This window comes from Sarcophilus harrisii, chromosome 5, assembly GCF_902635505.1.
Source record: "Sarcophilus harrisii chromosome 5, mSarHar1.11, whole genome shotgun sequence".
Lineage (NCBI taxonomy): Eukaryota > Metazoa > Chordata > Mammalia > Dasyuromorphia > Dasyuridae > Sarcophilus > Sarcophilus harrisii.
The window spans coordinates 156,784,625-156,811,267 of record NC_045430.1 but is presented as its reverse complement, the minus strand read 5'-3'; the positions used below and the strand labels follow the sequence as shown (position 1 = coordinate 156,811,267).

General features: G+C 34.5%; 1 protein-coding gene across 1 annotated transcript in view; it reads left to right on the top strand.

Moving 5' to 3' along the window:
- The window catches only part of IMMP2L (inner mitochondrial membrane peptidase subunit 2), an 88,391-nt gene that overhangs the window by 39,409 nt on the left and 22,339 nt on the right, over positions 1-26,643 (top strand). The window contains exon 2 of the mRNA XM_023504798.2: positions 21,360-21,496. Within this exon, the coding sequence (XP_023360566.2) occupies positions 21,362-21,496 (135 nt within the window). The 5' untranslated portion in view covers positions 21,360-21,361. The remainder of the gene's footprint in view (positions 1-21,359; positions 21,497-26,643) is intronic.

The window sequence follows — 26,643 nt, the reverse complement described above, 5'->3', positions numbered from 1 at the left end:
TTTCATAGATCAAATCTCTTACATTTTTAGGATGATTTGTACAAGATCAAACATGTAGTTTGGCTGAGATAATTTCTGGCTTTTCCAGGTTTCTTTATCATAGTGACGGCTACTGTAGATTAAACTTCTCTTTGGTGATAATTGTAGTCAAAATTTTTATCTCTTATTTTTATCTATTTTCTAGCTTTTTATATTGAGAGAAATTTCATGTATTTGAATAGATTTACTCTGAGCTGTTATAATCATACAGAATCTTCTCTCTTATTTCTCACAATTATACTTCTAATTTTCTGAGTCCTCTTTTAGTACACAGAGACAGCTTATCCTGAAATAATCTCCCATATCAATTACTATTCATTCTTCGTTATGGGTTCCACTGTACTTCTTTCCTATGCATATTCAAGCTTGTTAAGTGACAATGAAATTAGAAGCAGCCAGTTTCTTTCTTTCTTTCTTTTTTTTTTTTTTTTTTTTAAGGGGGAGCTACATTCTTGCTAATTATCCCATTGTATGTGACCTTGGCAGATCTGATTCTGTCTTTTAGGCATTTATTTACTGAAATGATTAATGATTTTTAAAAATAAACTCGTGGTTTTTGTTATACTATTTACTTCTTAACATTTAACTAAATTATACTTATTTTGACAATGTGTATTCACTATACTTTCTATTTTGATATAATTCTTATCAAATGTTGTGGCAAGGAAATGGGATATTTACCTGTAATAAAGAGTTGATAATGGCCTTCTTATTAATCAATTAATTCATTTTGGTATGATCTTTACATTTGAAAGATCAGCAAATATTTCATTCTGCTATTTCTAACTATTTCTATTTCTAATATATATTTCTAAATATATGGGAAACAACTGCATGCCAGAATGAGTATACTTTTTCCTAAACCTATTTATTCTGTATTTTTTCTCGCTGTTTTCTGTATTAAAATTATATTTCTTATTCTGTTATAAACAATTATATACAAATGCAATAGTAATTTATTATCATCAAGGAATGTGGAAAATATCAGGGTCCAATATTAAGCATATAGATAAATATTTTTAAAGAAGTTCAAACAGCCTCAAAATAAGTCCTTGGATTCAAAATGATTTTCATAACGTATTGGGGAATGTTTATAGAAAATAGTTGACCTTTTCTGTTATTATACATGTTTATAAGTACTGTTGTGTTTTACCTCAAAACAAAACAAAACTCTTTCTTGAAATGAAATAGATGAGGTGTGTAGAATGAAAGAGATCCCTTCTGTTAGGAGGCACATGGGTTCAGAAGCAAAAAGAATTTGCTAACCCCAGAGTCTGTGGTAAAAAGGAGATTTTATGTTACACTGAGAGGCTTTCTCCTCAGTATGCCTATTGCATAAAAAAATATTTTGCAAAGAATGATTAACAAAAGACCTATTTTATGAGTAAATCTGGGGGTGGTTTGAAGTGATAATCAGACCAGGATTTCTCAATTGAATGGGAATTGCTTTGAAAATTTTAGAATTTCTTAAGTGAGAATGTGACTTTCCAAAAGATTAATGGGAGTTGATTTACCCTTGAATAATGTTGCTTCTCTCATCCTGGGAAGATGGGCCCTCTTTCTAGATTTTTTGGAGCCTGGGAAACCCTGATTTCTTCTTTTGCAGATCAAAGGGGACATGGTTTCAGTGATTATTTTACACAATTTTTACAGAATTCACTCATATCATCTTTCCCCTCAAGCAGTTACCCCCAAATTCATTCGGGGAAAAAAGAGCAAAGATCTCAGACTTCTGTAACTTCTTCGAGCTAAGAAGGGTCAGAGTGATGTCCCTGAACTCATTGGGGGTTCATGCTAGGAGGGGAAATATGAGATCTGAAGATAGTAGCTGCAACATCCAACACATGTTGATGATGTGTGTTATCATCAGTTGTCCCATAATCGCCAGGCTGCAGGAGCTGTTGAAAATTTGCAGCTTGAAGCCTAGAGGAAACAAATCTCACAAGCAGTTGGAAAAAGCAGGGGCTGAATATGAGCAAAAAAGATAATAATTAGAAGTGGAGTTAGTATAGGGGTTAGTAGAGACTATAGCCATGTATCCCACTCAGAGGAAGACTGGGGGTGTGTGAGGAGTTGCTCATGAATGTCTTGCATCCAGCTGGCTTCCTCTAAGATTCAGTGCCAAGCTGGACTTCCCTTGAATTGTTAATGTACATGCAGCAACAGATATTGACTAGAGCACAGACACCCCCATGAGAGGCAAGGAAATAACCTAAGGTCATTCAGTTATCCAAAACCAAGGCAGCAAGAGAGTTCAGGGACTCTTGGGTCTTCCTGAGAGAGAGTGTAGTTTTATTGTCCTGCTGGTTGATTGTGGCTGTCAGGTTATAGAGAATACTTTCATGTTCTAAATATCATAATTGCAGTGCCTTTAAGCACCACAAAACATTTTCCCCAAATGCCCGCTTTTGACGCCTTGAAGGGGTGGGGGCTGTGCCTGAAGTGCTGGAATAGTATACAGTGAAAGAAGCACTCAGATAGCCTAAGGTATAAGACCGTAGTGATTAAAAGGGGTCAGGTACTGGGTAGAGAGAATTAGAGGTGGGGGAGGGTCCCAATCAGAGGCATTTCTCTTAAAGGCTCCTTAGAAGCACTCAAGTGGAATGGAGGATTTACTTTACAGAGCAAAGTATATCCCTACGGCGCACAGATGGTACCTGAGGTCAGATTTTGTAGCAGTCTCCTGGTTGCTTGTTCCCCAAGGATGCTATGTAGTCACATAGCATTCTGTCAATCGGAATGTTAGTTTTCAGGAGATTATGAAGAAGCTTCAAAGGAGGTGCTGTAGAAGCATTGTGAGTGAGTTTGCCAGGGTAATCCTGGAATGGATTCCCCACAGTTATTCTCTGTGGAGATCCATAATCATAAGTGCACCTAGCCTGTGGTCCACCTGTGCAGCTAGTACAAATTGCTGAGGTGAAAGTGCAGCAGGCTCGAGATGGGTCACACTCGTTTGCACCAGCAGTATTGGTGATACAGGTCAGTGGGTCCAACATCAGGGATGTCAACATGGCCATTATGGGTGGTGAAAACCACATCTCCATGGTGTGGTTATATGAAAATATGAGATCTTTCCCAGTGAGAAAACAGGGAGGGGATAGTTGGGTCAGAGTAGTTCCCCCGGGGTTGGCCAGGACAAATGGGGTAGTGTCCAGGGAGGAGATGGTGACATGTGGGAATGGGACCTTGGGGCTGCTGATGGCAATCTTGGACACCCCCATTACCTGCAGAGTTCCTTAGCCTGACCAGAAAATTATCACCCCACTGGCAAGGGCTCACAGAGTAAGACCAGGAAAGCTGGTGAGAGAGCATCAGGAATAGAGGATTAGGAGGAAAGGGATTATAGGCAATTTCAACCTCCTTTCTCCAAAGGTTTTTCAGAGTTCTTTTGGAAGAGAAACTTCAGGTCCTAAGGGGGTCATAGGAATAGCCTGAGGTATCTGAAGGAAGTAACAGAAACAGCATTTTTAATCCTAGAAATATGAATCCAGCTGGGAGACCCTTCCAGTTTAACTGCTGTTGGAGTAGTCAGAACAGCTTTGTTTGGGCCTTTTACTTTACACCTAGAGGATCAGACCCTTGAGGCTTCCAGGTTTTTAAGTACACCATGTACCCAGGATTTACAAGGGAGACAGTCTGAGCACGAGCATCTGTAGGTTTAGGGAGATGCTCATTTGCACATCCAGAAAGGGCCTTCTGGACTACATCGAGCTTGTAGCAAACTGAGTGACCAGAGGCTGTTCTGGTTCTACAAGAATGTCAGTCAATAGGTAGGAAAGGCCTTCCATACTCAAAAGGGCTCAGCTTAATGTTCTCCAAGGTGCAATTCTGACTCTAAGCAGTCCGAATGGGAGGTTCCTTATCCAATCCTCCATCTAAGCACAGTTTAGTGAGGACTCACTTGAGAGTGTGGTTTGTTTTCCCAGAGGCCTGAGAGCCCCAGGCAGAATGGAGGTGGTAGGTGATTTTTTTTAAGCTACAGCTTGGGTTACCTGAGAAGTAAAAGTCAGCCCATTATTGCTCCTATAGTACCTAGACAGGCCAAAACAAGGAATGATCTCTTTCAGCAAGCACTTAGAAACCTCCTGAGCTTTTTAAGTCCTAGAAGGAAAAGCTTCCATCCAGTTAGTGAAGCAACTTGCAACCTCTACAAGGGGGCACATGCGGGAAGTCTATTTGCCAATCCTCATCAGGATATGTGCCCCTTCTCTGAACCAGCTTCAGGAGAGGGGGAGGTTTAACAGCTCCTTCAGGATTCACCTGGGCACAGATTGGGCAGGCCTGGAAGACCTGTTTGATTGTTTCTCCCAGCTTGTGAGCAGTGAAAACGTGTTTCACCAGAGATTGGAGAGCATTTCTCCCCAGGTGAATAGCCTGATGAAGACCAAAGATCAATTTCCACTGACTTGCCTCTGTGATTAAGAGGTGGTCTAAGGGCATTTGGGAACTATCTCCCCAAGATAGATCGTGTTGGAGGATAATGGCTTTAAAACCCTTTAATATACTTTGTGGGGTGCTCAGAGTACTGGCCCAGTCTTTCCTTAATTTGGGAAAGATCTGACATTGAGAAGGGCATCTGTACCCTAAGCCTTCCTCCCAGAGGGTTAGCAATTTCTCTCAAGGGACAAAGTTTAGAAGAAGTAGCCAACTCAGGATCTGGAGCAGGAGTCGTAGCTGAATCAGTCTCTTGGGAAGGAGAAAGGGGAGGTCATAAGAGAAGGGCTGAAGCACATAAGTTGGATGGCCTCAGAGGGAGCCGGAAGGATTGGGTTGAGGAAAAAGGGATCCAACTTCTTGTATGAGAAGGGCTAAGGACTGGGGGCTGTGGAGCCCCAGAATCTGGCTCGGGAGGAGAGGGGAGTTGGATATTGTGGGACCCAAGGTCCTGTTTTTGATAAGAAGGTGGTTTTGGGAGGGATTTGCAAGCCTCCTGACGAGGACTGCAATGGGGGGGCAGAAGCTTCTTGTGCCCTTAAAGTAGTGAAAAAGAAGGGGTCATCTAAAAGGTCAGTTTCTATCTCCAGTTCTGTTGCATTAAACCTGACCAATAATATCCAGCAATTTTGCCTTAATTTAGGGTCTTGAGAGAAAACTATGAAAACCTGAACATAAGGAACTTCAGTCTGTTCACCTTGTGTCCTGCAAAATAAGTCCAGCTCTTTAATCGTGGTGTAATTAATTGAGCCATTAATGGGCCACCTTTCCTGGTTCTGTAAGTTATATTGAGACCAGGGAGTATTGCAAAAATAAATGAGCTTTTTGCTCTTGAGATTTTTTAAGCTAAATCTGTCTCTGTTTTTTAAAAGACAACCTAAAGGGAAAACTTTAGGAACAGAGGAAGTAAACAGTCCCATTTTTGCCACAGGCCCCAAACTTTCCCAAGAGGAGAGAGGAGAGAGATGACAAAGAGACAGATATGACAAAAAGCTTTCCCCAGTTAAAGGGTCCTTTTTGTCAAGTTGCAGGAATTTTCTGGCCAAGCATCCTCAATCAGAGAATTCTGCTTGGGCATAGGGTCCCAGATAGCCCAAAATGTTCCTGGGAATTTGGACTATCTTCACTATAGAAAGGGCTAGAAGAAAGGGGACTTATCTCAGCTGGGCTCTCAGGGAATCCCAACCAGGCCACCAAAAATTCACCTGAAATGAAATCACATTAAAGGAAATAAAACCATTTAAATTTCAATTATTCTTCCAGGTATACCTCATTTCCAAGAGAAGTAAAACTATTCATTTTTACAAGAGAGGTATCTATAAATAGAGTGGGATTCATGTTCTACACAAACTCTGCTCTAAGCAGTTGCTAAATAAATTTCGCTTATTTGATTTTTCAACCATCTTGTTTTGTATGAATATGTTGGTTATTTCATCTATGCATGAATAGAATATTGGTGAGATTGGGCTCAAAGAGAGAGAGAGAGAGAGAGAGAGAGTGTGAGTGGTCCTGGACTAATTTGCAACTCAATAGAGGGTGTAATCAATCAATAGAGGGTGTTATCAATAGAGGGTGTTGCCAGTCTCTGCCAGGATAACAGGATCAAACTGTCTTGATTCCCTGGGGTGGGTTTCTTCTAGAGTAGAGCTTCTCAAGGATTCAAAGAGAGTTTCTCCCCTTCAAGAAGTTTCTCAAGCATTTATGCCTTGGCTTCCCCCCTAAAATCAGGACAGTTTCAGGGTTCACCCATTAGTATTATATATAATCTTTACATTTGAAAGATCAGCAAATAATTCATTCTACTATTTCTAATCTAATAAATGTATGGGAAACAACTGCATGCCAGAATGAGTATACTTTTTCCAAACCTATTTATTCTGCGTTTTTCTTGCTGTTTTCTGTATTAGAATTATGTTTCTTATTCTGTTATAAACAATTATATACAAATGCAATAGTATTTAACTTATTATCATAAAGGAATGTGGAAAATATCAGGATCCAATATTAAGTATATAGATAAATGTTTTTAAAGAAGTTCAGACATTCTCAAAATAAGTGGTTAAATTCAAAATGTTTTTCATAACATATTGGAAATGTTCGTGGAAAATAGTTGACCTTTTCTGTTATTATACATGTTTATAAATACTGTTGTATTTTACCTCAAAACAAAACAAAACAAAAATCTTTCTTGAAATGAAATCACATTAAAGGAAATAAAACCATTCAAATTTCAATTATTCTTCCAGATATACCTCATTTCCAAGAGAAGTAAAACTATTCATTTTTACAAGAGAGGTATCTATAAATAGAGTGGGATTCATGTTCTACACAAACTCCGCTCTAAGTAGTTGCTAAATAAATTTCGTTTATTTGATCTCTCAACCATCTTGTTTTGTATGAATATGTTGGTTATTTCATCTATGCATGAATAGAATATTGGGATGTTAATATAGTAAAATGATTAAACTTTTAGTGATTTGTAGTTTTTTTCATTAATGAATTCATGATAGGGTGATAGTAAGGTCTAATGTTAATTATCTCATCTGTTATTGATCAACTCTCTCTTGATTTCTGAGTAAGCTAAATGACTAAAAGTCCAGCCATATTTTGCACATTTGTTCGGTGATACTCCTGAGTACTCCAAATTGGTTCTTGTTTTCTTGATAAGATTATAATATGCTAAAGTTGATTAACCTTGAATTTCTTGATTGCGCCTACTGAAATAACTCATTTCTTTTCAATATTTAATTTCATAAATGTAGAATTACCATAAGGAAAAGATATCAATTTTTAGTGTTCAGGTGCAGTAAGTATTTTTTTTTTTGAATACCTAAGAACTGGTGCCACATAATGCTGCAAAAATGAACTTTGCAATATCTCGGATTTCATGGAGTTTATCTTTTGTAGGGAGATAAATTGTAAATAATGATGCTCGCTAAATAATGATGATAGTGGTAAGGGGATGAAATCTGAGGGCATGTAGATCTGAATAAAAAAGTAGCATTCTTACTGGACCTTTGAGGGACAGGTAAGATATAACAGGTAGAGATGGAATAGAAGGCACTTTTTTTGATGGGATAAATGAAGAGTAAATAATTCTTTAAAATTAGTTTCCCTAAATTTCCAAATCAAATGACTTTTTCCTCAATCATCATCCTTCTTGACCATTCTGTTGAATTTGATACTACTGGGCTCCTTTTTTTTTATACTCTTTTCTCTTTTTTAGTTTCCATAACACTGTACTAACCCCACTAAAATAGAGTGGGGTTAAATTATTATCTCCATGCAAATGCTTCCCAAATGTGCATTTGTGTATATGTCTACAAATATGTATATGCATGCAATATGTATGTATGTGTGTGTATCTCTTCCCTGAGCTTCAGTCATATGTCAACTTTAGGTCGTTGTTATTTTGAACTACATTCTATAGGCATTTGAAATTTAACATGTCCAAAAGAGAACTCATTATCTTCCCTCTTAAACTATCTGTCCTCTCTTCTCAACTTTATTAGTATTGTTAAGAGCATCGATGTTTTCCTAGTCACCCAGGTTTGATGTTATCTTCCATTTCTTACTCATTCCTTATATGCATTTTATTGCCAAATTTTACTGTTTCTATCTTTACATTATTTCTTCAAGGTGGCTACCAACTTGGTTGAGGTCTTTATCACCTTTTCCCAAGGCTATTGAAATATGCTAATTAGTCTCCTTGTTTCAAGTCTTTCCCCACTCCAATCCATCCTCCCACTTAGCTGCCAAACATATTCATATATTGTATGTCTGACCATCATACCTCTACGAACTTGTTCTGGTGGCTGTATATTGCATGTAAGATCAAATATAAAGGTCACTTTTTGGCATTTGAAACTCTTTGTAACCTTTTCCCTTTTTTTTTTTTTTTTTAACTTTCTAGAATTGTTATACTTTTCTTACCTCCATAAAAGCTGTGATTCAGTAACACTAATTTATTTTCAATTCCTTGCACTCATCTTTGAATCTTCTATCTCTATGCCTTTACATTAGCTGTATCCTATCCTGAAATGTTCTTGCTCCTCACTTCTACCTCTTAGGTTCTATAGCTTCTTTTAATACTTACTTTGTACACAGTGACAGAAAAATTGTGTGATGATGAACTATGACAGATTTAGATCTTCTCAGCAATACTGTGATCTAAGACAATTTCAATAGACTTGGGATGGAAAATGCCATCCTCATCCAGAGAAAGAACAATGGAGACTGAAAGTGCATTGAAGCCTACAGTTTCCACCTTTTTTTTTCTTTCTTGTGTTTTTTCCTTTATATTTTGATTTTTCTTTCACAATTAATGACTAATATGGAAATATGTTTAAAATGGTTGTACTTGTACAACCAGATTGCTTGCTGTCTTAAGGAAGAGGGAAGGAAGGAAGAGAGGGGAAAAATTTGAAACTCAAAATCTTAGAAAAATGAATGTTGATAACTATCTTTACATGTAATTGAAAAACATAAAAGTACTATTCAGTGAAAGGTAGGAAGAAAATATTACAGCATGTTCTACAGGGCTCATAAAATGACTGTGCAATAATTGTAAGAATCCACAAGATAGTTCTGAGGAGCAATGAAAGAATTTAAAGAAGAAATATTTTATCAGTGTGTAGAAATGTAAATAGAAATCAAAGCTTTGATATAGGAAATCATTAAAATAAAGAGTATAGAGAATTTAAAATAAACAATGAATAAATTATCCAAATTCTAGACTCTCCAGATTCCATAAAAATAAGGAGGAAATATTTGATATTTATCTTTTATTTTTTTAAAAGCATAGACAAGGCAATTTTGCATGTATTTTGAAAAATAAAAAGGCAAATTTATAAATTTACACAGTAAATAAGATTCAAGAAAACAAATATATGCTAATTTGCAAAGATTGTACTGAGCACTAGAAAAAATCGTACAAAATTTTTTTAAAAAGCAGAGACAAAAGAAAAATGAATGAAAAAAAGATTCAGTTTACTGGGAACAAGTTGAATGAGACCTTACTCTTCTTCAGGAAGTTTTTCCCAGTTCCCTTGGCTCGAGATTAATTTTCATTTACTAATTAACCATATATCTTGCACATACCGAGTAATTTCATTTTCATCTTCTTCATTAAAATGTGATCTCTTTGAGACAAGGGAGGTATTTTTGCTTTTCTTTATTTTACATCCCTAGTTTACAGCATATCCATTCATTTATTTATTTTAATAAATGCTTAATCCAGTTGTCTGAAAAAAAATTAAATTACTCTTTTCTCACCTATATCCACTCAGTTGTTAAGTCTTTTCATTTCTTTTTCCCCAAATATCTTTTGAATCTGATCCTTCCTTTCCATTTCTGATACAATCCTACTTTAAGGATTCATACCCTTTTTACTGGACTATTGGAATAGCCTTATATTTGTTTCATTGTTTCTAATTTTCCTGTTGTGTAATATATTTTCTTGCTTGAGTATTCTTCCTATTTCATAGTTTTCATATCAATTAGGTATTTGGAATACCTTCTCCTAGGATTATAGATCATGGAAGGGTCCTTAGAGGCTATTTAGTCCAATTCCCTCATTATATAGATGAGGAAACTGAGGCCAGAGAAATTGTTACTAAGATTACATGGGCATTGAGTCAGAAGAAGCAGGAGCTAAACCCGTATTCTCTAATTCTAGAGCAGATATTCTTTCTATTATATCCTATTACTTCCTTTGAAATAAAATGGAATCTCTTTAACCCACGATTTCAAGTTTTCAGTCTTCCTCCTTACTTGTCTTATATGATTTATCTTCTCATATTTGTGCTTTGATACAAATCTATTATCCCTGAATTTGTTTTTGACATTTTTATCTCTGACTTACCTCAGACTTCCAGTGCCTTTTTTATGCTGTTCCTTCATTTTCTGCTTTTCAAAGAATGCCTGGGCATTTAGTTTCTAAGCTCTTTGGGGAATAGATATTTTCTTTATATCTCATAATACTTTTCATGGTTTCTTGCACAGTGCAATAAGTATGGACAGAACATATATTTAACAACAAATTTGAAAACTTGATAATTCAAAGGATATGTCCCATACCATTATGCCTCTGATTGTTATAATGAATACATCATTAATTTATGTGAATTATAACTATGAAAATATTTTTTTGAAAGAGGTTAACAACATAATTAAGATTTAGTGTTTATATGAGCAAGTTAAGGTTCTGTTTTTCTTCATAACTCCTGATTTTCCTTCAAAATTATACATTTGGGACCATTCTGTTTCCTTAAATTGTTTTAAAATTATTGTTTCTTATCATACCTTACATTGAATGAGGTTTGACTTCTGAATGCATTACATCTTGGGGTTTTTATTGTTAAATTTTATAGGTAACTACATAAACAGTAGCTTGCAATGATCAGGGAAATATACAAAAGAAGGATTCATTTATAGAAAGCAATTTAAATAGTCACTTCTGTTCTTCATGTTATAATGTACACCAGAGGCTCATTGTTATCCTTGTCCTTTTTGTTCAGCAGACACTTCAGACTATTTAGTTCTGTGCTCTATCTGCTTTAATCTTAATGTATATGACTATTTTGGCTTTTGATGCTATTTTTGGCTTTATTGTCATTTCAACAAATTCTCTTGTAATATAGCATAAAGAACACTACTTATTTACAAGTATTTTTTTTTCCTTCAAGCTTTAAACTGCCCTTTACATCAAGCTTATTTTAATGGTGACCTTTTGTAGCATCTAGTCTTGGGCCTTCATGATACTGCCTCTTTTTGAATAAATAAGATGCTCTCTTTTATGTTAGGGTGGTCTCTGAGCTATAAGTTAGCTGCAAAAAATTTCTTTGAATGTAAGTTGAAATGATTGCATATTATTTGAAATTATTCATAGGAAGACTAATCTGCAGGCTGAGAATGCTTTTTCTTTTTGCCTCAGTCCCATTTAAAGAAAAGTGATAGAGGAGAGATTTGCACTGGGGTCTAACTCTGGGCAAATCTGTAAAGTAGAATTGTAACAAGGCATCCTCAATCCCTGCTTTTCCATAAATGTTTCTTTTCTTCATATTTCAAAAATGCTCTGATCTCTTGATTTCCTGAGTCATTGTAGTTTCTTATTTCCTTTCTCTTGCTCCCTGTTTAAAATCTTTCAAGAAAGAATCTAACTACAGTCCTTTATATTTTCATATGAATTTTCAGTCAACATATTGCTTTTTCTAAGAGATATTTTCCTTTTATATTCTCTCTAATTGTGAGGCAAAAGATTTTGTTTCTTCATAAAGAAAGCTATTCAGCAGTCTTTTAAAGGGTTTTATTTTTTCCTGCCATTGGCTAGTGTGAGAGACATTAAGTAATCAAGGAGTAATATATTCAGATAGTTTAGATGGTCCTGGTACATTCTGTACCAAATATGAAATTTTCATTTAAATTATTCGTCAGGTGAACTTTCCCATTACTAGTTTTGTATTTGCATATATTCTTTTCTTATTTCCTCACTGCTGCTATCTTTTTCTTCTCATGATTCTCCTATTTTTAATGATGTTGAAAAGATGACAATGTTTTTGCTCTTGTTTTTTGAGCTTTCTTATATAGTGATTTTGTAATTTTTTTGTTTGTTTTTTGTTTTTAGGAAAGGTCCTGTTATCACACACACAAAAAATTAGTTTTGGTCCAGACCTATTAGTTAATAAATCAAATAAACTTCAACATAAGAACTAGCTTTGTTGAGGTCTAGATTTGGGGTGCCTAAATGAAATTAGGGTTTAGTTGAGATCTAGTGGCAGGTTTGGGGTACAGGGAGTCAAACAGAGCTCCCCTGTAACCCCTTTGGATTCAGTGCAAGGATACGGGGACCATATGCTGTCAGATACGAGTGCCTTGTTGGTCACTTCTCTGTAATTATTTTTCAAAAGACAAAAAAAACCTGCCTTCCAAGTTGACTTATTTTTCATATGTTCCTATTCTATCTTCTATCTAGCAGATCTATCTTTTTTTTTTTATAATGGATTATTTTTTTTAAGAATCTATTCTTCTAGTAATCAATTGCACCTTTTCATCTTTCTGATGGAAGGTTGGGATTCCCTCCAACAAAAAACAGTTCTGGTTCAAGATAGAGAGTCCTAACGTTGGTCAGCTTTGGCAGCACTGACTTTTTGTAATGATTGATTTTTGCTTTAGGACACTATATAGTCTATATTTGTTTCTGCAACAATTGTGGGCCAATTTTTTTGGCCCACTTTTATTCTTTCTACATTTTCTCTTGCTTGCTTGTTTCCTCAGGAGATTTTCTCTACAAGAACTGTTAAGTCAAGCCAGTTAAAAAAAGTGATATGTTTAGAAATGAGTTATTTTTCATATATTTGCATAAATCCAAGTATCCAAGTGATTACTGTAATATAAGAGTAGCAGGGCAAAATCCTATAATTTTGACATTTTATTTGGTGACAGAGGATTACCTATTCAAACTATGTTATTAGTATGCCTGAAAAAACCAAAAACCTCACTTTTATATATATATGCTTCACATTTTCAAAGTGCTGTATTTATATTTTGTTTCATTTTAAAAAGAACTTTGTGAAGTAGGTGGTTCAGGTATTTTTGTCCCTGATTTAGACAGCAAGAAACTGAGACCCAGAGAAGTAAGACAGCTAATAAGTGGAAGAATAGCTATTAAAACCTAGGTCTTTTGATGATGCTGATTCACCATAGCCAACATTATTGTAATTTACTGTCTTGTGACCTTTTAGATTCCCTCCAAGTGCCTCCTTATTCCCATATGTTTAATTAAGGCTGTATTTACAGACCTTCATTCATAATGAATGCCATTTTACTTATTTGTCATCAGCTACTTTGTCCTTGTGCTAATATCAGTAGCAGATGTAATAATCTGCTTGGCTTCTTGCCCCTTCTAACCTCCACAGTCGAGATCACTTAATTCTTATTTATAAGGTTAACCCTACTATATCATAGTGGTACTCACCACTGAAAAAAAGAAATCTTCAGTACATAACAATAACTATGGAATTATGCTAAGGAGCTCTGACAGTAAAACCCTGGATCCTCCTAGCTGAGTCATTGCAAGTTTCTTGGAACCTTACCAGTAATTCACTTTCTCACTCTTATACATTATAATGTCAATTATATGAGAGTTGGACAGATTTGATCAAGGTAAAGCATGATTGGTAACCATACTTTAATCACAGAATTTCAGTGTTAGAAGGAACTGCTATGGCCATCTAGTCCAATAATCTATACCTTAAAAGGAATATTCACTAAAAGGTAATTGATAAGAAGACAACTATATATATATATATATTTGATGACTTCCTGTGAAGAAACAGAAATCACTACCTCTGGAGTCAGAATACTCAATTTTTAGACTTTTCTACTTGAATTGAAATATACAGATACAGAATTATACACATACATATTTTCCCTCTCCATTCCCCCTTCTTGTAATAAATAAGTATAGTCGACCAAAATGAATATATGCAATGATCATGTTAAAAAAATATGTGCCTCTTTCTAAATATTGAGACCATTACCTTACTGTCAGGAAGCAGATAATAGACTTTACCATTGAACTACTTTAATTGTTAGAAAAAAATTTTTTTTCCTGACATCATCTAAATTTGTTCCTTTGTAACTTTTACCTACAGCTTTGATTATGCCAAATAGAACAAGTCTAATCCCTCTTATATATGAAAGCATTTGAAGTATATAAAGTTAATTTTCATTACATACCCATTTGCACAGAGCCATAAATATATACATATATATGTATACATATATACTTGCATATGTATTTAAAGTATACTCTCTTTTTTCTTCCTCAATTCTTTTCATTCCTTCTCCAGTGTAAAAAGTATATTTTCTTTTTGAATAGTTTTTATTTTTCCCAAATACATGCAAAGAGTTTTCAACGTTCACCTTTGAAAAACCTTGTGTTCCAATTTTTTCTCCCTCAATCCTCTTCTCCATGACAGCAAGCAATCCAATATAGGTTAAACATGGGCAGTTCTTCTAAATATAATTCCATATTTGCCATGCTATACAAGAAAAATCAGACCAAGAGGGAAAATAACATGAGAATTAGAACAATTGATGAATTGACCCCCTCCTGTTTTTAGTGACTAATATCAAAGACTTGGATTTATCATGTTTTTTTTTTTTTTTTAATATATTTTCTTAGCAAGATAATCAGGGTTAAGTGACAGGTCCAGGATCTATTTTCTTTATAAACGCTGAGTCATACCACTGGAATAGAGTCAGGTGTATAGTGAAAACAGTATATTTAATTGTATTATTATAAGATCTGTTCACTGTTATTGAGTTATTTGTAAAAATATATTCACTGGTAAAAAATTGAAGGCAAGGGGAGAGCTCAGAAAGTAAAAAATAATCATTGGGGAAATGTAAAAGGTCCTCCTGACTTCAGGGTTGATACCCTGTCCACTGCACCACCACCTAACTGCCCCCAAAGTACTTTTTTTCAAATGAAAAAGATTTCAAATTTAGTGTGAAGTATTTTACATTCTTGTGTGAGGACCTCTCCCACTCCCCTCTATTTGTGAATTTTTTTTTTTAGCTGTTTTTAAGATTAGACATCTATGTTTGAACTTTGCATTTTTTCTTAGGACTTTTGCATGTATCTATTGTAAAGCACATGGCAAATATTAAGAATTCATATGAATCGGAACACTTATTCACAATTATGTATTGCGCGGCAATGAACTAAGTGTTTATGAGTCAAGAAAATAATTTTTGAATGTATATAATTTTCATAGTCACGAGAGAAATAAGATTACTGACAAACACTGTTCTTTTTTCTGCCTTTGAGGGACCAGTTTTTGGTTGGCAGATGTTTTCTAAGAGAAATGTGCCTCTAGTGCCCTGTTAGTTTGGAGTGTATGAGTTGTTTCAGGACAACTAACACCTCTGCTATGAAGGCTTGCTGAACCTTTTTTTAGGGCTGCTCATTTATCTTTGGGATCTATCTGGCGCTCAGTTTACACCTCTGGTTCTAAGAAGTGCAATGGCCATACCACCTTGACATTTAGGATAAAACCAATTGAAGGTAACCCATGGCCCTCAAGCCTATCTGTGAGTCATGAGGATGTCTACCCAAGCGTTTAAAGACTTCCCCCACTAGAATGGGCAGATGAGAACAATATGTTTCAGTGGTCATAAAAGTGACTTGAGAGAAGTGTTCTGGAGTGCTATTGGCAGTTGTCTTGACTTTTGTCTTGCCAATAGACTGGTTTCTCTGGAAAGGAGAGAGAGAAGCTCATGACTATTTGATGTCTGCTAATAACAGCCTGCCTTTATGTAATGCTTTAAGATTTACAAAACCTCATAATAATCCTATGGTATAGCTAGATTAAATGACTTGTCCATGGGTATACAGCTAGTATTTGAGGCAGGATTTTTTTTTATTAAACCTTTTTATTTTTAAATATATGCATGGATAATGTTCAATATTCACTCTTGCAAATTTTTTCCTCTCTTCTCCCTCCCCCCTGCAGATAACAAGTAATTTAAAATACGTTAAACACATGCCATTCTTCTATACATATTTCCACAATTATCATGCTGCACAAGAAAAATTAGATCAGAAAAGAAAAAAATGAGAAAGAAAACAAAATGCAAGCACACAACAACAAAAAGAGTGAAAATACTATGTTGTGATCCACACTCAATTCCTATAATCCTCTCTCTGGGTGCAGATGGCTCTTTATCACAAGACCATTGGAACTGGCCTGAATCATCTCATTGTTGAAAAGAGCCATGTTCCTCAGATGTGATCATTGTATAATCTTGCTATTGCCATGTACAATGATCTTCTGGTTCTGCTCATTTCACTTAGCATCAGTTCAGGTAAGTCTGAGGCAGGATTTGAACTCAGGTTTTTTACCACTTTATTCCTAGTAGTAATTGTTTACAACATGTTCTTAGTACTATAGCACTTAACCTCTGTGGTCATGTTATGATATTTCTTTATGGCAGATAATGATATAAGCAGAACTCTCTTTGCGGATGTCAAGAACACCTCTCGCTACTCCATGAGCTGAAGGGAGATTTCTCTAGCGACAGTCTATAAGAGCGTGGATTAGGGCAGCTCCAGCTGACTGCAGAAAAGGGACTAAAGCCACCAAAGTGCAATGCGGGAAAAGATCTAGGGTTATGGTGGTGGGAAACACAGTTGGTTTTATAGTGAAAATCTTCAGTTTTATCTGTCTATCTATCTATCTTTATTCCTGCCAGCTCATCTCCTTCTGGAGATTGGTTTGTTTTTCTTCCATTCAATTGTTAGAATTATTTACCTTTAATAAAGGCTTCTTTCTTTCCTGAGTTTTCTATGAAAAAAGAATTCAATCTTTGTTTTTTTTCCCCCCAAAGAGATCCATTTGCTTTTCATATTTGTAAATAAAGGGAAAAGAGAAAAAATAGAGTCAAAAGTTCCTCTTTTATATTCCCCATAACTTTCCATATAAGCAGGGAAAGACAAATTTACATGTAGATATCAATGGTGATCCTTTCTACATTGAACAAGTAAAATAATTTTTTTCCCTATTTTAGAGGTGAACTCAGAAAAAAGAAAGGTAAAGAAATATTTTATTAGCATACTAAGTAAGCAGTTGGGTGAAACAGGTGTGAATTTTAAATGCTTGCTGCTTTTATAGACAGGAGTAAATGACTTCCATGAAAGAGCAAAAGTCTGTTAATTAGCCCACCTCCTCATGATACATGTACTATGTGCTCTTTCAGCTCCTCGGTTTTTAAGTGCTCTTGTGCAGGGTGTTTCTGAACCACCATCCCCTGAAGGTTGGATATACATGTATCTAAATACAAGTAAAGCTTAAACATTAGGTCTGTCAGCCTGACTTTGCACAGGTTCAAGATTAAAGATTTCACCGCTGGGTCTGGAAGAGCCAATTGTATAGGAAAAAGGGAAAAGAAGTTTGGGGGCATCCTGTTTTACCTTCCCATCTCCCATTACCCCTGACAATATGTATGCACAGATCTTTCATGACTAGCTCTGAGTTAAGCTGAAAAGTCAACATATTCTTTTCCTATTCAGAATTAGATACTTATCTTTGATGAGTGATTAATTGTTTCAAAAGGTAATCTAAACAGTGTTCCCTTAGAAGTTTATGGAAAACATGACAATACTGTTCTATATGGTTCATAAGCTTCCTATGTGAAGTACTCCAAGTTTTTGACCATGATTTAATTAAGGAAGATTCATATTCAATCTCTTCTCTCTCTCCCCACAAGAGAGTAGAATTAGAAAAGGCTGGCAAGCATGCCTTTGCCATGCCATTTACTGCTACAAATTATTTTTAAATCTGTAATATTTTTTAGTGTATGAAAAGCAACACAAAGAATAGATAGTACAGTACCCTAGCAGGTTACAAAACAGTTTCACAAAATAGCAGAATTTCAGAGTTAGAAGATAACTTCAAAGTTTATCTAATTTAATACTCTTATTAATATTAGGAAACCGAGGTTCACAGAGTTCAAATGATTTAACATATGGACAATAAATACCAGTGAGAGATTTGAGTCAAGTTCCTCAGAATCTAAACCAATACCTTTTCCAAAACTGTATTTGAAATATAATTTGATTTACAGAAATATGATTTTCTAGATGCTTTTAAGGAGCACATCTACCAATTTATATCTCTACTCCCGAGATACAAAGAATTTTGTTCTCTGCATATTACTAGACTGGGCACATCTGTTTCAGTTGTTTTTTTTTTTTTTTTTGTTGTTTGTTTTGTTTTTTTTTTGAAAATATCTTCAAAAGCAGCAGAAGGACAATGTTCTTTATATGTGAAGGTTATTGAACTTTTGGATTCAGGCCATTTTTGCCTTGTTGTGAAAGTAGTTGATGTAAATTGGAACTGTTTTTATAGAGACTGAGCTAATGAAATCTAAGACTAAGGAAAATACATCTTTAGAGTCTGGGCAGTACAGATTTAATAAGTATGCTAAAATTGTTCTTCTATTACAAGGCATGTAGAAAATGATAAATGAGATCCTTATGAAATAATCCATTGAAATGGAATGTTAAATCTCACGTATAGGTGATGTAAAAAGAATTAGTAAAGGTGTTTTAGATCTCTGGCTGAAAGATGTTGCCATTGAAAGTAAATTAGCTTCTTTAAAGAATTCATGTTAAAAATGGTTTATAGGTAATATAGAATTGGGAGTTGTCATGTAAGTTTACTGTTTTCTGAATTCAAATAGCTGAAGCTGCTCACAGTATTATTTTATTAAAAGCATTTACAATCTTCGGAAAAACATTCACATTTTATTAATGTTATGTATATCAACCAGTAAACATTCTAATTTTAAAAATTACTCTTGCTTATAAAGCTTACTTTAAAAGCAATGCAATCTAAAATGATTCTGAAGTTATCCTCGTTCTAGGTAGACAAATTAGATTACTGACAATTTAGAAGTCTATATTCCTCTTAATGTATACATATCACTACCATTTATTTCTGCTAGAATTACTTATGTGTGCAAACATATTTAATTCAAAATGTTTAGAAAGTGATTATGATATTAACTATGTGCTAGGCACTTATGCTGGGGAAACAAGGACAAAAATAGAAAAAACCAATCCCAGTCTTTGCCCTCTAGGAACTTATATTTTATTACAGGAAACAATTTGTATACATTTATATTAAGTGCAAAATATATACAAGATTAGTCCATAGAAATTTCTAAGGGTAGGGAAGGAGTTTTTGTGGTGGTTAAGGAAAAGAAGATGACACAAAGTGAGCTTTTGAGAGTATTCTTAGCAATGGAGGTAAGGAGGGAGCATATATGAGATATTAGGGTCAGTCTATGTATGCACATAGACAAGTAGGGCATTTTGGCTGGAATTAAAGTGCATGAAAGGAAGTAAATAATACATAAGTAAAAAGAAAGTAGGCTGGCTTCCAAATCCAAATTGGGAAGTTTGTAGTCTATCCTATGGTGAATCACTATAATTTTTTTGAGCAGGACAATGACATAAGTAGACATATTTCAGAGATGTCACTTAGTAAGCTGTGTGGAAGATAAAGGGCTTAGAAATAGGAGGCAGGAAAAGGAGGTTAGAAACAGGGGTTAGAAACAGCGAAAAGTGCCAAGGATCTGAATTCTAGGTTGGTGAAGTATAGATGATAGTTAAAGGTTGTTTATTGAAAAGGTAGAAACTATATTATTTGTAATTTGATTGAATATATAGGGTGAATGATAATAAGGAGTTGAAGATAGCTCTGAGATTGTTAACTTGGGAGTCTAGAAGGATGATGGTACCCTGAATATAAATTGGAAGTTTGAAATATAGTTGGGTTTGTGGAAAAGGTTGAGTTCTGTTTTGTGCATATTGAGTTTGAAAGATCAAGAAGAGAACCAAGAGAGAGCTGTGTCATAATTTACATATTAGAGTGGTCAACAAGATCAAATACAATGCTACAGCAAGATATCTTTGTGATTATCTAGTCTAGTTCTCACATTTTGTCTCATTAAACACCTGAGGTCCAGAACAGTTAAGAGACCTTTACATAATCACACAGTTTTAAATGAGAGACATAATTTAAATAAGCATAAGTCACACCTCCAGAAGGAGTGATCTTTCCATTGTACCACATTCACTGGAATCTTGTTTTCCTCTCCTGAGTAAAATGAAGACAAATGAACAAATGCTTGTTGACAACTTGTGAAGTGAAATATGGAGTCATTCAATTAACATTATTCTTAGGTATTGTTGATATTACTGCTACTGATGGCATTGTTCAAGTAGATATACCTACTTATTTGTCAAAGATGGTTCCAATTTTTCATATCAGATATAAATTTAACACTTCACTGGACAGGATCCTATATTTATAGTCAAAAGAGATGATGACCACTTTTCTTATGGCCTCTCCTATGCAATTATTTTCTTCATTTCTTGCGATCATTCCTGTCTCTTATTTCACCAATACTTTTCTCAGAGTTTCATCTCTAATTGCAAAATTATATTCTGAAGTACTAATAATGATATAGTCTTATTGGGAAGGGTGACCATTTGTTTCTAAAAATTCAAAACATATTCTGTTTTATGCTGTTCTAGTACTTGTATAATATTTGTATAATAATAATGATGGTGTAATAACTAAGATCTGTGAATGAAATTTTATTTTTACTCCAACTAAGAAAGATGTCTTCTACTGACTTGTATGTAGGTATTTTTAAATCGGAGATTCTTAGTATAGAGTGTAACTTTACTCCTGATGTTTCCCTCATTCCTGAATGGGGGATATTTGAGTAAGTTATTGATCCCCAAATGACTCTAAATTTTGATAAAGTAAGAGCAGTAATAAGAATCCTTTACAAGTAATATTAAATGGAGGTGAATAATTTCATTTCCATATTTCATTTGTGCATAGGGATTTTTATTAACCATTACAGATTACTCATCAGTCTGGAATATGAAAGAATTTAACTTTGGTATGCTTATTTTATTTTAATCTATCATTCTCTAATTATTTCTGCCTGATAATAGGTAACTTTTCACTGAGGTTACCTAGGTGGACTTCATCTTGATGCATTGATTCAAACATCTCAGCAGAGTAAATGGATTTGTCATTAGGCCTTTAAATCATAGCTTTTCTTTTAGTACAAAAGGATGCAGTGTGAAAATGTGTTAGGAGAACAAGTCATTTGACTACACATTATCTTATATTTAATTGTTTTAAATGTCTCATATTTGTTCTTCCTGTTTAATTCACTTATATAGTAAAAGATCTCTTTTGAAAAACTACTTTTCATTTTTTCTTTTTATTTTGTGGAAACAAGTTCTGCTTTTCTTATCTGTGATTTTTACCTTTTTTTCCCCTTTACATTCTTAGGGATGGTGTTGATGCAAGGCTTTGGGGGACGATATTTGAAAGCCTTTTTGAAAGGGTTCTTTGTTGCTATGCCTGTAACAGTAACTTTTCTGGATCGAGTGGCCTGTATTGCAAGAGTGGAAGGTGCTTCAATGCAGGTATAACTAATAAAAGTTTATTTTTTTGTTAAGTATTTTTTAATATATTCAACAAGGAATATGTTTTTTATTTACAAAGTCCTAGAAATGCGAACCAAGTTGAACATTTTCATGATGAAGCGAGTCTTTAAACTGAAAGTCATATTCAAGAAGAAAAAAAGAAAAAAATTGAGAATCTTTGTTTGACTAAATTGTTGGGATTTATAGAATACTATATATTATGTAAAGTAGAGAGACGTTGTGGTATAGGGAATATCATTCTGCCTCTGAATCCTGGAAGATACAGGATATGGCCCTGACTTAATCATTAAACCATTCAGAGCCTTAGGCAGCAACTCTACATTTCAGAGAAAGTAGAGACCTGAGTTAGCAAAAGGAATTTCCTTATCAGTGAGTTACCTATACTAATAAAATTATAGGTCTAATCCCTATCCTTATTTAAATATGTAATAATCAGAGGGGGATTAAAACTGAATGAGAAAATTTCTTAAATGACTTTTTGTGTTGACTTTCCTTAGAGAAGTAACAATTCTAGGAAACATTTATTAGAATTATATAGTTTTCTGTGGGAATAACTTACTACTTTGAGATATTTCCGCCAAATAAATATCACTTTGAAGACAAAATATGTTGTGTATTATTATTATTATTATTATTTCATTTAGTTATATTTCTCTTTTTTGGTAGGAAAATATATTAGGGGAATCAGATATTGAGGATATTTAGTTATTTTATTATTAATATGTTTTTTGTGAAACAGGGAGAAAAGTTCTGGTATGGTAATTTTGGATTGAAGCATGTGGAAGAGCAGAAAGATTGTCTTCGGTTACATTGAAAATCCTTTGAACCAGAATACCCATTGTTGTTTGTCCTTAGTTCATGAAGAGAATCATGACATCAGGGAGGTGATGCGATGGCATGCAAGTGAAATGGATTTAAATGAGGGAGGGCTGTGCAAAGAACCACCCTCACTTTCCCCTCCAAAGCCATTTGGGTCTAGTGGCCAGCTATAATTCAGAACAACTGGAAATGTCCCTAGATGTTATATACTTTGGCCTTTTTAAGCTAAAAGGCTAAAATATATGGAAATGATCTTGAATGGTCAGGCATTTTCTTCTCAAAAATGTCCAAAACAGAACTCATTATCTTTCTGCCTAAGGTCTTATCCCCTTCTACTTTGTTTCTATAGAGATTAACCCACCCTCTCACTCTCTGACATTTATGTCTGATTAAGGGATTATGTGGTTCAGACTCACTCCTGCAATAAATTACCAATCTTAGCTTAATAAGATAGTTTAATGATAATAAGATAGTTCAATGATTAAAATAAAAGTGAAATAATATAATTACAACAAAAACACAATAGTAATTGCAAAGATAAGCAAAATAGCAAAGAGAAAAAAGAAAAGTAATGTCTAAAGAAAGACATCACCAATTTTGAGAAGCACAAATTCCTGAGTTAAATAGCTAGGGAATCCCAAATCACAGCTTTCTGGGTCCGGATTAGGAAGATGCCCAGCAGAGCATCTTTTCCATGTGTGACATTCCACAGAGACTTTGATTTAAAGGACTTAAATATTACTTTAGACAATTTTTAGACAGTGACAATCAAGAAAGTTCTCTGTGGAATTATTCCAGGTGTCACTATGAGAGGGTAGCCAGTCTCCTCAGTGAGCTCTCCCATGCTGTTTATTTTCAGTGAAGTGGCTAAGTTCCTGAACATAAATTACTCAAGATGTTTTGACCTTAAAGAACTGGCCTAGTGCCTCAAGACTGTACACTGGCCTTTGTCTAAGGTCTATCACATCTGCAGGCTTAGGTTCATCTATAGGGCAAATATACACAGAGCCTGCACTGAGACATGGAGGAGCTTCTTCTATATTATATTTACCAATCAACTAGTAATCCAGGGGTTACATCAATTCCTTGCTCTCTCTCCTTTACTATATCTAAGTTGTTGCGAAAGCCCGTCAGTTTGACTTATGCCCACCTCTCTTCTCTGCTACCATTCTAGGACAGGCCCATGACTATTAGCATGGGCTACTGCAATAGGTAAATATGTCTTCCTCAAATCTCACCCACTCTTTATCATCCTTCAGTGAGAAAAATGATTTTCCTAAAACTCAGGCCCCTCCATCTCATTTTCCTGCATAGTAAACTCTAATAGTTTCCTGTCACCTCTAGAATCAAATACAAAATGCTCTGTTTGGCATTCAAAGCTCTTCTTAACCTAGTCTCCTCATATCTTTCCAGATTTCTAGGTATTTCTCAATCTAGTAATATTGGACTCCTGGCTATTTCATGAACAAGATGCTCCTTTTCTTGGTTCTGGACATTTGGTCTCTCCACACCTGGAATGTTTTCTCTTCAACTTTAACCACCAACTTTTCTGGCTTTCTTTAGGTTCTGATTAAAATCTCATCTTTTTATTGGAAATCTTTCCCAATTCTCCTTTATTCGAGAGCTTTCCCTTTGCTAATTATTTCCAATTTATATTATTTATTTATATATCTATATTTATTAGCATGCTGTCTCTCTCTCATGATTGTAAGTTTATTGGGAGGGAAGGATAGATTTTTTTCACTCTTTTTGTATTCCTTGTACTTAGCACAGTACCTAGCACATAGCAGAAACTTAATAAATATTTATTGATTGATTCCGATGTTCATGAGTACAACCTCACACATATGAAATTGTCTTAGACATTTAATAGGTCATTTGGTAGAAAGATCTAAGAAAAGGGAGTAGTTCCTGTTCCAAGTATTTATGAGATTATATTATATTGAGTTTAGACAAGTACACATTGTCTGATTAGCCTATGCTAATCAAGAGAATTTCAGTTTTAGTATATCAGCAGGTAAATCAATCTATTTTGGGAAACCCAAAATACAAGCTTTGAGTAGACTCACAACAACCACTGGATGGTATCTAAGTACTCCTGCAACTACCCAGCTTCTCTAGAATTCTCTGAGGTCATCCTTAATATTAACCTTTTTTGGGTTAGATAATATTTAAGTCACAGAAAGCTAAGTTCAGACAACATTAGTAAGTGATAAATGATAATCAACAATCTCAAACTTAAAGGTTGATAAATACTTAGTATAGTCTAAATGAAATTATATTGTTCTAATTTCCATCTCTAAAATTTATCTGTAGGTATAGTTTTGCCCTTTCACACATATACAGTATTCCCTCTCTCCCGTCCTGTATATCCAAATGTATACATAGATACATACATATATATTCATATAAAATCTCTCTCTGTGTATATGTTTTCAGAAGAAGTAAAGTCTACCTTAAAATTAGGTACCTAAGTGGCACAATGGAATGTTGAATTTGGAATCAGGAAGACCTAGGTTTGCATCAAGCCTCAGAAATTTATTAGCTATGTAATTGTGGACCAGAAAGTTATACCTCTATGTGCCTCAGGTTTCTGTAAAATAGGATAAAATAGCAAGTAACTCACAGTTATTGTGATGTAATATTTGTATATAAATAAATGAGGAAATTTGATAATATTTGCTTTACCAAACTTAAATCATAGTATCCAATTCAATTCCAATAAAAACTTGTTAAGTGCCTACTATATTTCAGGCACTATACTAAGTATAGGGGATATAATTATTTTAATTTCTATTTTATTCTCTTGTTCTAGATCAGGGGGTCCTCAAACTATGGCCCGCGGGCCAGTTGCCGCAGCTGAGGACGTTTATCCTCCTCACCCAGGGCTATGAAGTTTCTTTATTTAAAGGCCCACAAAACAAAGTTTTTGTTTTTACTGTAGTCAGGCCCTCCAACAGTCTGAGAGACAGTGAGCTGGCCCCCTATTTAAAAAGTTTGAGGACCCCTGGTTTAGATAATAGAATAGTTTTCCTTGATAATTTCTTAAAAGATGATGTCTTTGCTCTCTTTTTCATCATGGCTTTCAAGTAGTCTAATAATTTTTAAATCACTTCTCCTGGATCTATTTTTCAAGTAAGTTTTTCCAATGAGATAATTTTTTTATTCTTTTGTTTTTATTTGGTTGTTTCTTGATTTCTTATAAAGTCATTAGCTTTCATTTGACCAATTTTAATTTTAAAGAATTATTTTCTTTAATGAGTTTTTGTACTTTTGTACTTCCTTGTCCATTTGTCCAATTTTACTTTTTAAGCTGTTTTTTCGTCAGCACAGTTTGCGCTCTCTTTTGTTTCATCTATTTTACTTCTGAGCTTTTTAATTCTCTAGGATAACTTGGTCTTTTTTTTTTTTTGTAAAGGTGCTTCATAAAACTAGTAAATATATTCTCATTCAATGCTTCTAAGACCTATCATAGATTCTATTCAGGTACTTAATTTCTTCCTTTATGTATATCTTTTTTTTTTGACTAGAATTTTCAAGCTTTGAAAGCATTCTATTGAAGTCCTGCTCATTTCTTTCAGCCATATCTACTTTTACTTTTGCCTTTTCTAAGATATTGCCCTTGGCATAATACATTTTTTATCATAGTTTTGATGAATTACTGCTTTGGAAGTAGAATTTTTCCTTTATCCTTACTCTCTTGACTTCACTCCAATCCTAGAGGATTTAACACTTTCACCGTTAAACCTCTTTTCCTAAGATCTAGCTGTCCTGATAGGCAATTATCTCCATATCCCTATTCTTTTTGACTCATCTCTAGCCATGTTTCATTTCATTTCCCAATGTTTGTCTCTAGTACTTCCATTTCCTATCACTTCTAGGTCTTGATCCATAATGAAGTCAACTCTACCATTGCTCCTGGAAAATGGGGTATCAATCTACTCATCAAAGGCTTATTCATCAGCTTCCCAAACTGAAATATACTATTCTAACCACTAATATTGTCCTCCTATATTTGAATATCAGTTCCTTGAGGACAGAGACTATCTTTAGCTTAGCATTCCTGTCACATGCTAAACACTCAGTAAATGCTTTTTCATTAATTTTTTCATCATCTCTCTTGAGATTGTAGACCTTTCTTCCTCTAAATGATTTTTAAAATTATTTCTAACCCCTTTAATTTCTAAGATTCCTGACTCTGACTCTCTAACTATTCATCTTTTGAATACTTTTGGTTTTCCATAACACTGTCTTATCTTTTGTTAATTAAAGAATATTCAAGTATAATGGATGGAACCCAAACTGGT